At 46.7% G+C, this 12,781-nt stretch overlaps 1 protein-coding gene across 12 annotated transcripts in view; it reads left to right on the plus strand.

Annotated features, from left to right (window-relative positions):
• The window catches only part of svild (supervillin d), a 214,367-nt gene that overhangs the window by 146,956 nt on the left and 54,630 nt on the right, over positions 1–12,781 (plus strand). For all 12 annotated transcript variants that reach the window (XM_078223785.1, XM_078223788.1, XM_078223790.1 and 9 more), the window contains 5 exons: positions 2,450–2,545; positions 3,983–4,069; positions 6,003–6,180; positions 8,611–8,783; positions 10,465–10,620. In XM_078223785.1, coding sequence (XP_078079911.1) covers positions 2,450–2,545; positions 3,983–4,069; positions 6,003–6,180; positions 8,611–8,783; positions 10,465–10,620 — 690 coding nt within the window. The remainder of the gene's footprint in view (positions 1–2,449; positions 2,546–3,982; positions 4,070–6,002; positions 6,181–8,610; positions 8,784–10,464; positions 10,621–12,781) is intronic.

Consider the following 12,781-nt stretch of genomic DNA (forward strand, 5'->3'; position numbering starts at 1 on the left):
ATGTACAAACCAGGAATGGCTCCAGTTTGATTGCTGGCCTCTGGGGCATTAACTGGTCTAATTTTGAGTGTAGCGTCAAAGCGTCGACAACTTCTCTTTCTCCAGCCTTTATAACTGAGTCCAAAAGCTCCAAGGTGTTGAACAGGAGCAAAATCAGACCAAATGTAACATCAGAGCTGGGGTTTACCAGCCCCATCTGCTGCTGGATCGTCCGGTCGAGCCGAAAGTGAATGGACATTTGGTGGCCCACTGAATTTCCCATGGCAGATCCCCCCCATGAGGGGCCCAGAAAATCTCGGCCCAATTCGTGTGTGGAGCTATTAGGACAGACGACCAAAAAGGTTGGTCAAAGAGGAAGGTCAAAGAAACATAATTAGCTTTACTGCCCCTAGGCTAGGAAAGGACATGAATCCACTCCCGTTTCCTCTGCGTGTGTGTATGGTTCTCTGTATATTTCTGTGTTTGTGTATGTGTATCTATGTGTGTGTGTGTGTCTAAGTGTTTCTGTGAGTGTGTCTCTGTTTGTGTGTGTGTATCTATGTGTGTATGGCTGTATGTTTTTGTATGTGTTTCTGTGTTTATGTATATCTGTGTGTGTGTATATATATGTGTGAATGTATCTATGTGTGTGTGTGTGTCCCTTTGTGTGTGTGTGTGGGTGTATGTGTGTTTGTGTGTGCGTGCCTGTTTGTGTGCGTCTGTGTGTGTGTATCTGTGTGTTTGTGTCTGTGTCCCTTTGTGTGTGTGAGTGTGTGTGTGTGTGTGTGTGTGTGTCTGTGTGTGTGTGTGTCTGTGTATGTATGTGTGTCTGTGTCTATGTATGTGTGAGTGTGTGTGTCTGTGTCTGTGTATTTGAGTGAAGAAAATGTTGGGCTTGTCCTTGATATTGAGTCAGTCCATTGAGCACTGACTGCGGATTCAGGTGTCCAGATCACACAGGAATGATCATATCAAAGCTGGTGTCTTTGGGAACCACAGTTCAATAAGAATCATAGAGTCCGACAGAATAGAGAAAGGTTATTCAGCCCATCTATGCTGTACCAGCTCTTTGAAAGAGTTATCCAGTTCGGCTCACTCCTCTGTTCTTTTCCCATTGCCTGGGATAGGATTCTCGGCATTCCCTACATGTAGGAATTGGGAGCAAAATAAACCCCAAGGAAAATATTTGCTTCAAACCAAAAACATTTTTTTACTTTAGTGCTGGATCTCACCAGGTGCAAATATAGAAAAACAGTCGCATTGAAGGTATATTGCCTGGAATGTCTGCGATGTATGGAATAAGTTGGAGTTTTCTGCCTAATAAAACTACAGTGCGGAGTGGGGGGGTCACTTTGAACAAGGTGGGAGCTTTTTAAACACGTGACAGATTCACATCAATTAATCCAAGTCTAACCTAGAAATCTCAACCAGGCCTTGTTTGGTTGTCTTGCTGAGGGCCAAGTCCAGGCCCTGAATGGAATGGAACTCTATACTTAGACCAACAAAACACTTGGAACAGGTCCAGGTCATCACTGGTATTGCTGCTGAGGTGAATCTGGAGGGTTTTGGGACATGGGGAGAGAGAGAGGAATCCTGCTTTGGACACCATGTGTTGACTTCGTATTCTTGAGTATATTAAAAGCAAGTCTTTATTAACAACTAATAACTATATGGATATATACATTAACGGGTACAGATATGGAGCTGACCCCAACCTAGCCGTAGGATTTTCCGGCTGTTCAATTTGGCGGGATTTTCCAGTCCACCTCCAATGAATGGAGGTTTGGCTAAGCGCTGAATTCTCCATTCTCGTTTGCAGAGGGGTGTACAGCTGGTAAGATTGCACCCAAGGTCTTTACACATCTCTATCCATCTCCACACTGACCCTGGCTACGGGTCATGTGCCTACTTCCATCAATGGGTAGTGTACCCCCATATTAACTCTTTATGTACCAAACCCATCTCCCTCTAAGTCGGTGTCCCATGGATATGGAGTTACTTCAGTTTACTTCAAGTCTTACATTGTTATAAGTCTTGTGTATTTACTTCAGTGTTACAACCTGAATGCCATTCCATCATTATTGCTATTATTAAAGTATTAACTTTAACAACATTCTTGCCTACTACAGGGAGGAAGGCCCTTTCAGAGTAGCTAAATAGTGAGCTAGGGGAGGGACAGTGGCCCATTTCTCCATTCCCCTCCTCACTCTGGGGAGCTCTGCCTATTTGTATCGAGTCCAGATCAGCACTGTTGTTACGATCAGTAAACTCAGCACAGGTCATAGAGTGAACTTTGACCCTGATTTAGACACTGCAGTCCCAACCAAGCTAATATAAAGCAGGAAGCAAGTTTTGTGATCTGGGCTTGGAGCATTGGTTTTTTTGAATCAGTTGGCACATCACAATGTCATTATCTTGTTGTTGTTAAGATTTTATAATAATTCTGAAATACTATTTTATTGAATTACAGGGTTAGTAACCACAACCACAGGAAATAATGATGATATAATTATTCCTTTCAAGAAAGCTGCCACAGCAGCAAACACACCAACCAAACCTCTGGAAGGTGAGTGGAGCTTCTCGATGTTTCAATGAAGTCAAAGCTTTGAACGGTTTGAGAAGCAATGATTTTTGAAGTGTGAGTTAAATATAAATGTACCAAGCTTATTCATTCAGTTGTGTGAAGATGGGTTGGGCAGGATCTTGTTGAGGTGTCAGGGGTCTTTCCTGCCAGCTGAAGAGGGACCCACGCTGCCAAGGCCCGCTGAGGCACAAGCCAATCAGGCATTGGTGAAGCCAGTAACAGGCCGTTCCCTGGAATCAAGACCCCTAGGGCAGAGCCTCACCTACCAAGAGCTGCTGGCCAATCAGAGACCAGAAGCTCATCAGCATCACAGGGAAGGTGGGGGCTACTGCAGGAATAACACCCACAGGGGAGCCAGGGCTATGGAGTGACTAGGCCACAGAGAAGTAATGGGGAAGAGCATTACAGAGTGAGAGGGCCCTAGAGTATAGGAGGTTCAGCAACAAGGGCAGAGGCTTGGCTCTATATGGGGCCTTTCCCATTTCTGATCTCCAGTCCCTTCCACCCCTCCCTTGGAGGTGACAAGCTGGCTGTATGGTTTTAGCTGCCACGCTCAGCGCATGCAGGCCCAATTACAGCTGAGTTAATATTAGCAACAGCGGGATAAGACCCTTCAATGGTCAGTAATTGGGCAATTAATGTCAATACATGGCAGGGAGGGAAAGTCAGCCAAGCACCTTTTGGACTGAGGTGGGTAGGCAGCAGGGTTCTGGTCACCATCCTGCCTAATTACATGCCTTTCCCGCCTTCAATCTCACCACCAGTAAGAACATAAGCTTCCGCCCTTTACCTGGGGAAATGTTTATTCTTTGAGAGGTGTTGTCACTGACAAGGCCAGTATTTGTTGCCCATCCCTAATAGCCCTGGAACTGAGTGGCTTGTGAGGCCATTTCAGAGGGCAGTTAAGAATTAACCACATTGCTGTGGCTCTGGAGTCACATGTAAGCCAGACCAGGTAAGGATGGCAGATTTCCTTCCCTAAAAGGCATTAATGAACCAGATGGGTTTTTAAATGATAATTCACAATGCTAACCACTGTGCCACCATGCCACCCCAATACATAAAACATATTACATAATAATAAAATTATGTGAAGCAGCTTAAAAATTAAGTATATAAACAAACCAAAAAAAAAACAGCTTTCCAATTGCAAGCAACATCTTTGTGGAAGTGTTTAGCACTGCGTCCCTCTACCAATCACCAGCTGTTTGAGGTCCACAGTAACTCTCCCTTTGCTGGAAGAATTGGGAAATGTAATTGTGCCCCATGTTGTCACATGATTCACCTTTCTCAAGGTCTCTTAACGTTTAAAAGTTTAAAGTTTATTTATTAGTCACAAGTAAGGCTTACATTAACACTGCAATGAAGTTACTGTGAAATTCTCTTGGCTGTTCCAAACCCTCAAATCTTTTGTTTCAGAGATTACAAGTTGTCCCGACATGCCCCTGGAGAGTGATGCCACGCTGGATAACCTGGAGAGCTTCCTCAATAAGCTACATGCCAAAAGTAAGCCCCGATCCAATGCCATCATGTTGGAGTTGTTGTCCTGTTGGTTAGCCCCTTTCGGAAGGCCAATATCTAATGAAGGATTAGCCATTAATGGATGGCACTGTACTAGAGACCTAACCTATTTTCCACACCCTGGTGTAGTATTACACAGCACTGTAATTACCGTTCAGTTACAGTCTTGGCAAGTGCCTTAAGCATGTATGCCTGGAAGCATTACCTTGGGTTCAAAGAATAACGTAGAACTCTTCATTGCTATTGACATGGTGGAAGAGCAATTGGCTTGGATTGGATAAAGCCACCCATGGCCGGGTTTGAATATGAACTCTTTATTAAACTGTTGCAGCATTTACAAATGGTATCACTAAATACACATTGGGCGGAGTTATACGGTCTCGCTCATCCCGTAACCATAAAGTCCCACCAGAAGTCAACGAACCTTTCCATGTTCCGCCCCTCGCCCGCTCCAATTCCCGTGGTGGAAGGGACGGTAAAATTCCCTTTTACCGCCTGCTTCATCCAAAGACCCAATTCTAACCGTGGCTAATCCGATTACCAATGGAGTGATCACTTTTCAGGAAATAATTTGCTGTACAAAGCGTTTGAGATATTTCAAACTGTGGAGTTCTCCGTAAACACAGACCATTCTTAACTGCCTTCACTTTCTGGATCCCATTCGACCATGCAAATGCAAATGAAAGAATAATGAGGGAAAATGATAGTCAGATGGTTCGGACTGGGTTTTACCTTTCTAGGAGGGGTGAGGGAGTTGGAACAGAAACTGACTGGTCCGCTCACTCCCACCCCTGCTCTCTTTGATCATCCAGTCAGTTGTCAAAGAAGGCCAGTGTTTATTGTGAGGGGACTTGATGATGAAAATAGGGAGATTATGCTTCAGTTTGGTGAGACCACATCTGGAGTATTATGTTCAGTACTGGTCTCTTTATTCAATGAAAGGTGTAAATTCATCACAAACAGTTCAGGGAAGGTTCACGAGACTCATGCCAGGAATGGGCGGGGGTTGGCTTATCAGGAAATGTTGGATTCAGGTCTGAACACAGACCAGGGACCCAGCCGGGACTTTCCTGTTCTCTTTGAGCCGGTTTGTCACCAGCTTAATCACCATACAAACTCAAAGGTAAAACTTAAGGTTGGATTTGCCAACCATTCCTGCCAATGGGATCTTCTGGTCTCTTTGAAGTTGAACCACCCCCACCCCCTCTGCACCGTCCCCCTTCTCTGCGGTGGGTTCTCTGTGGGCAGGGCAGGTGAGCCATGCAAAGGCCCAAAGACCTTGGCAGGAGCAGCAGATCCTGCCGGTCACCTCATGCACCCACAGGAAGACCCCCATGGTGTGGAGGGGGGAGGAATTGAGGGGTGCATTAGGAGGTCTAGGCCTTCAATTCTTTTCTCTCACAAGTTGCCTTCGACGATACAACACTGAGAGAATGTTGCACTGCCGGCAATGCCACCTCTCCAACGAGATGTGAACTGAGGTCTGGTCTGATTTCTCAGATGGCCAGAAAAGATCCAACGGGACTGTGTAAAGAAGAACGGAGGGTGGGGGTGGGGGGGTATATCCTAATCCACAATATTTTGCATGTGATGGAAACCTGAGATTTCCCAGCCAACTATTATCCCATGTTCAGCACCATCAGCACAGTTTATCCAATTATTGTCCCATTACTGTTTGTGGGAGCTTGCTGTGTACACCTTAACTTCCCTGTGTCCTTACTTTGAAACACTGACTACACTTCAGAAGTACTTCATTGGCTGCGGAGCAGTTTGGGACTGCCTGAGGTCGCAAAGGGTGCTACGTGAATGCAAGTTCTTTCTTTTGAGGTTGGGTAATTGAACAAGGAATAAAATCTAATTGCCTAGATTCCTAGGATGTTGGTGTGAATGGTGTAACTTTGTGTAATTTTGATCCCAGCCCAGAGCAATGTGGAGACAACAATCACAGTGACAGAACAGACCGTGAAGGAAGTGATGAGGCCAGATGATGATGACACTTTCAGTAAATTCTATAAACACGCGCCCACCATTCTGATGTCTGATGTGGTGAAAATTGAGGAGAGTTTTGACGCCATTTTCGAATCCAGCACTCCAAAGTAAGAGTTAAGCAGTTTTACTCAAGGGGATTTACTTTGAATCATAGAGGAGTGGTGGCATTTCTTTTGTTTCAATTTAATTCCTAAAGAACCCCGGGAACCGAGGGCAATGAAGTCGGAGGTGGGCAGATGTAGAAAGGAACAAACTGTAAAGAGAAAGTTAACAGCAAGATATCTCTGGATTAAATGCTAGGGGTGTGGATGGGGCAGAGTTTGTATGGAGCATCCAGGACAGCTTCTTGAAACAGTATGTAGATAGTCCAACTAGGGAAGGGGCCATACTGGACCTGGTATTGGGGAATGAGCCCGGCCAGGTGGTCGACGTTTCAGCAGGGGAGCAGTTTGGGAACAGTGACCACAATTCAGTAAGCTTTAAGGTGCTAATGGATAAAGATAGGTGGAGTGCTCAAGTGAAGGTGCTAAATTGGGGGAAGGATAATTACAACAATATGAGGCAGGAACTGAATGTAGATTGGGGGCAGATGTTTGAGAGCAAATCAACATTTGGCATGTGGGAGGCTTTCAAGTGTAAGTAGATAGGAATTCAGGACCGGTACATTCCTGTAAGGATGAAAGATAAGTAGGGCAAGTTTCAGGAACCTTGGATAACAAGAGGTATTGTGAGCCTAGTCAAAGAGAAAAAGGAAGCATTTGTCAAAGCGAGGAGGCCGGGAACACATGAAGTGTGGAATACAAGGAAAGTAGAAAGAAACTTAAGCAAGGAGTAAGGAGGGCTAAAAGGTGTCACGAAACGTTATTCGCCAACAGGATTAAGGAAAATTAAGGAAAATCCCAAGGCTTTTTATACACATATAAAGAGCAAGAAGGTAGCTAGGGAGCGGGTTGCCCACACAAGGACAGGGGAGGGAATCTATGCGTGGAGCCAGAGGAAATGGGCGAGGTATTAAATAAGTACTTTGCGTCAGTATTCACCAAAGAGAAGGACTTGGTGGATGATGAGTCTGGGGAAGGGTGTGTAGATAGTTTGAGTCATGTTGAGATCAAAAAGGAGGACCTCACCTGTAACCAGTAAGGATACAAAGATTTCTCTCGAGGCCCCAGCAATTTCTTCCCTTGCTTCTCTCAGTGTTCTGGGGTATATCCCATCAAGCTCTGGGGACTTGCCTACATTGAAGAAGGTAGTCAAGAAGGCATATGGTATGCTTACCTTCATCCGCCGGGGCATTGAGTTTAAAAATTGGCAAGTCATGTTGCAGCTTTATAGAATCTTAATTAGGCCACACTTGGAATATAGTGTTCAATTCTGGTAAACACAATTCCAGAAAGATGTGGAGGCTTTGGAGAGGGTACAGAAAAGATTTACCAGGATGTTGCCTGGTATGGAGGACATTAGCTATGGAGAAACTTAGTTTGCTCTCACTGGAACGACAGAGGTTGAGGGGCGACCTGATAGAAGTCTACAAGATTAGGAGGGGCATGGACAGAGTGGATAGTCAGAAGCTTTTTCCCAGGGTGGAAAAGCCAATTACTAGGGGGCATATATTTAAGGTGCGAGGGGCAAGGTTTAAAGGAGATGTACGAGGCAAGTTTTTTACCAGAGGGTGGTGGGTGCCTGGAAATCGCTGCCAGGGGAGGTAGTGGAAGCGGATACGATAGTGAGTTTTAAGGTGCATCTTGACAAATACATGAATACGATAGGAATAGAGGGATATGGTCCCCGGAACGGTCGGGGGTTTTACTTCAGTCGGGCAGCATGATCGATGCAGTTGGAGGGCCGAAGGGCCTGATCCTGTGCTGTAATCCTCTTTGTTCTTTGTTCTAAATAGTGGAGTGGATCAAGGGGAATGCAGGTTCAGGCCAGCAAGAAGTGTATTTTTGCAAATCTTTTATTTATGGCAAGGAAAGGGAGTGAGGATAGGATTCAGTTCAAGGGTGAAGGTGGAGGTGTCTTTTTATTTGAGTTGGTTTCATACTGTATCACCAAATTATTGGTTTGATAGAATCATAGAATCACGACAGCGCAGAAGCAGGCCATTTGGCCCATCGAGTCTGCACCGCTTTCCTGTAAGCCCATGTATTTACCCCAGCAATCCCCTCTAACCTACACATCTTAGGACACTAAGGGCCAACTTTAGCATGGCCAATCCACCTAACCCGCATATCTTTGGACTGTGAGGGGAAACCGGAGCACCCGGAGGAAACCCATGCAGACACGGGGAGAACGTGTAGACTCCACACAGACACCCAAGGCCAGAATCAACTCGGGTCCCTGGCACTGAGGTAGTGCTAACCATTGTGCCACCCCAATGTTGGACTGAAATTCCAAAATGCATTAAAAATAAATGTTAATTTCCCCCTCCGGTTAAATCAGAGAACAAATAGTAACAATGATGAAACTATTATTGAATGGACACCTAACACAGTTCCTCACTTGGACCTGCGTTGACTTTCACTTTTGACTTCCTGCAGACTGACTTCCGAGGTAACAGAACACAAACGAGCCGTGAGACCTCTGCGCAAGACGCAGTGTTCCCGCAATCCACTGAGAGCATTGGCCGCGCGAGAGGACATCCGTCAGGAGTACACAGAACAGCGTCTGAATGTGGCTACAGTGGAGGTCAGGAGGATCCGGGCTGAGAGATGTAAGTCGGAGCAGGTTTCCTCTTTGAATCCTCCCTCGGAGTGTCAGAATGTAGCGTCCCAGAATCCTCCATACAAGGATCCAACACAGTATGGGCCATTTGGCCCATCATGCCTCTGTTGCCTATCACATCTCTTTTGCATTCTTTCCAAGGCCTTAACAAATAGACACCATGTGCTGTTTGCTTACAGATCCTCAAAGGGAAGAAACCTCCATGTCATCCTCTTTGTAGCTGGGAGCATGCTCTCATTTCATCATTTTTACAGAGACATTGGGCGGGATTTTATGGCGAGACTGGAAATTCCCACCTGAGGTCAATGGACATTTCCATTGTCCGACCCTCGCCCACTCCAATTCTACGTCTGGCGAGGCGGTAGAATTCCAGCGATTAACTGATTTTCCAAGCCTCCCAGATTGAAATATTCTCTTGAGTAGAGATCCTATTGTTCACTCAGTAATGTGAACTTGGAAAAATAACTGCACGCAGTTGGAAAAATTTTGATTTTGTTTTTGGGAGAGATGTTTCTTCTACTGTCCTGAGCAAAACTGATTGCCTCTCCTCATTGCTATGCCCGAGAGGTAGTCCATCCACATCTGGCCAATAGGATGCTTTCCTTCAGTCTGTTGGCCCCGTTACTCAGGCTGTTCTTAAACCATCACCCAAGTGGGTTTCAGTGGGATCGTTCTGGATGATTCCCCCGTCAGCCTTGTCCTCTGGCAACCTAGTATTCAGGAGGTGACCAAATCCAAGTCCTAGTGTAGTCACATTACCACAAATATACACACATTTACAGTACAATTTATGAACATTTCTAATAATCCTCCCTCCAACAAATGAGTGATCTCCTTACCCAGTGTGTCGATGACCTCCCTCTACCCCTTCTGCAGAATGTAACCCTTCATTCTCCACCCCTCCTGCCCCCTAGTGTCAGTAGACCTCACAAACAGGCAGATCATTTGATCCAGTCAGCCTTTTTGCTGAGGGGGAGAGGTTAAAATAACCTTAGTATCTATTCCATTAGAAATAGATGTGTTTATATATTTCAGTACTTCAGTGTGTGACACAGATGATCATAATCTGATGTCATCTTAACTTTTTGATGTCATACAGATTTAGTTTAAAGTTTATTTATTAGTATCACAAGTAGCCTCCCATCGTCCAATAGACAAACTGGTTATGTGCATTAGCCATGCTAAATTCTCCCTCAGTGTACCCGATCAGGCACTAGAGTGCAGCGACTAGGTGATTTTCACAGTAACTTCATTGCAGTGTTAATGTAAGCCTACTTGTGACTAATAAATAAACATTTTTTTATTAACACTACAGTGAAGTTACAGTGAATATCTCCTGGTCGCCACACTCCAGCACCTGTTCAGGTACATGGAGAGAGAATTTAGCATGGCCAATGGACCTAACCAGCACGTCTTTTAGACTGTGTGTGGAAACCGGAGCACCCGGAGGAAACCCACGGAGACAGGGGGAGAAGGTGCAGACTCCGCACAGACAGTGACCCAAGCCGGGAATCGAACCCGGGTCCCTGGCGCTGTGTGGCAGCAGTGCTAACCATTGTGCCACCGTGCCAGTAACAGCTCATTTGGTTGTTTGCAGTGTATACGGTGGATCTTTTCTACTCTATTATGGATGTAATAGTCTAACTCAGGAACATTTTGCTTGCTTACAGTGGCGAAACACTCCAACTACGCAGATGTGGCCTTGGCAGGGCTAGCAAGCAAGGAAAACTTTAAAAATGTGAATCTGCGGAATGTGAAGAAAGCAGAGCAGATGTCCAGTAACAGCACACTCCCCTTCAACAAAGTGATGCTGCTTCAAGTGAAAGGTAACCATTGGCCAGTGCTGTCATTTCCTGAAAATTAGAAGAACATTTAAGGTTTTGAGAAAACAAGGGTGAGGTTTTTACAGCCCCACCACAGTGTATGTGTGTCCTCCCCCGACCCCTGTGGATGTGTGGGTCATTTAAATTGCCGTTTGCTTCTGCGGGACTGTAATCATAGAATCGTTAAGTAAAGGGGAGGCCATTCAGCCCATCTACTCTGCACCGACTCTCCAACATGGCAACCTACCTAGGCACACCCACCACCCTATCCCTGTAAGTCCATGTATTTACCCCCCAATCCCCTTAACCTGCACATTTTTGGGACACTAAGGGGCAATTTAGCATGGCCAATGCACCTAACCTGCACATCTTTGGGACACTAAGGGGCAATTTAGCATGGCCAATCCACCTAACCCACACATCTTTGGACTGGAGGAGGAAATCGGAGCACCCGGAGGAAACCCATGCAGACACGGGGAGAATGTGCAAACTCCACACGGACAGTGACCCAAGGCCGGGAATCGAACCCGGGTCCCTGATGCAGTGGGGCAGCAATGCTAATCACCCGGGTCCCTGGCGCTATGAGGCAGCAGCGCTAACCACCCGGGTCCCTGGCGCTATGAGGCAGCAGTGCTAACCACTGTGCCACCAAGCAGGATGGGCAGTAAAATCCCAGCCAGGGAGTTCCGACGTTCAGTTCAAAAAAATGAGCACGGCCTTTGTGATCTTGTCTGCAATCGAACCCTTGTAAACATGGACTTTGGAATGTTTGACTGCATCTGGCTTTGTCCCCTCCCTGTTTTGTTAGCTTCTGAATAAACTCACCTGCAGTTCCACAGACACAGAGTCAGCTCTCGAGATTAAACGTCAAGTGGGAGTCAGGCACTGAAACTTGGATTGTGACTGGAACGGGAGTGCAAGATTTGAGGAAAATGATCCTGGATGTGTCAGTGTGAGACCCACATCAGCTTAGCTCCCGAGCCTGGTTTAAATTTTTTTTTATTCATTCATGGGAGATGGTCGTTGCTGGCTGGCCAGCATTTATTGCCCCTCCCTAGTTGCCCGAGGGCAGTTGAGAGTCAACCACATTTCTGTGGCTCTGGAGTCACATGTAGGCCAGATCAGGTAAGGACGGCAGATTTCCTTCCCTAAAGTGAGCCAGATGGGTTTTTCCGACAATCGACAACGATTTCCTGGTCATCGGTAGATTCTTAATTCCAGATTTTAAAAAAAATTCAAATTCCACCATCTGCCGTGACGGGACTTGAACCCAGGTCCGCAAAACATTGGCTGAGCGATAATACCACTAGGCCATCGCTCCCACCCAAATGTAGAGGAAATTACTATCTGGCAGGAGCGTGGCTTTGGATTGGCAGGGAGCTGGGAATAATCCTCAGCATGAGGTAAGTGTTTTGTGGGGGGGGGGGGGGGGGGGGGGGGGGGGTTGGGAGGACTGAGGTGATCAGGGTGGGTGAAGGGAAAGGAAGGACTGGGTCGGGGGGCAGGGGGACCAAGATGTGTGTCTCTCCAGATGGGCCAGATGATCTGGCACTCGATGTACAGAAAACCTGGGTGTGTGGTTTACCCCGTCCCTCTGACAGGGTGAAAGGCTCCACAGAGATTGTTGCACCATCTTTAAAGGTGCGCCTCGATCAGCGCTGAAAATAACACCCCCAATCCCTGCGGACACAGAGGCGTCCCACTGCATGCATTGGGGTGTCCCACCCACCAGGGAGATATCAGAGGCTCCACACCCCACCCTCCAAACCATGGGAGTATCAGGGGCTCCCTCACCGCTCCCCTGCCACAACCACGGAACTATTGGGGTACTGCCCTCCCCTCACAGGCATCAACCCCCCAAAAGACCCCAACACATAAAGAGAACCCCCTTTTGGCTCCCCAGGGGGCCTGCTCCTCCCACATACCATCCTGGCACTGCCCCTTGGCACAGAAGTGCCACCCTGTGCCAAGGGACAGTGCCAACCTGTGGCAGGGCTGTGCCAGCCTGTGCCTGGGGCTGTGCCAGGGCACTGCCTGGGCATGTCCCTCTCCCCGCCCCCCTCCCCGGGGACTATACTTAGTTGACGCTCTCATCAGGTCCCACTCAACTGATTTCATTATTATATAGCAATTGTAAACCTCAGCGGGGTATGAATATTCAAGG

The sequence above is a fragment of the Mustelus asterias genome, chromosome 11, assembly GCF_964213995.1.
Source record: "Mustelus asterias chromosome 11, sMusAst1.hap1.1, whole genome shotgun sequence".
Taxonomy (NCBI): domain Eukaryota; kingdom Metazoa; phylum Chordata; class Chondrichthyes; order Carcharhiniformes; family Triakidae; genus Mustelus; species Mustelus asterias.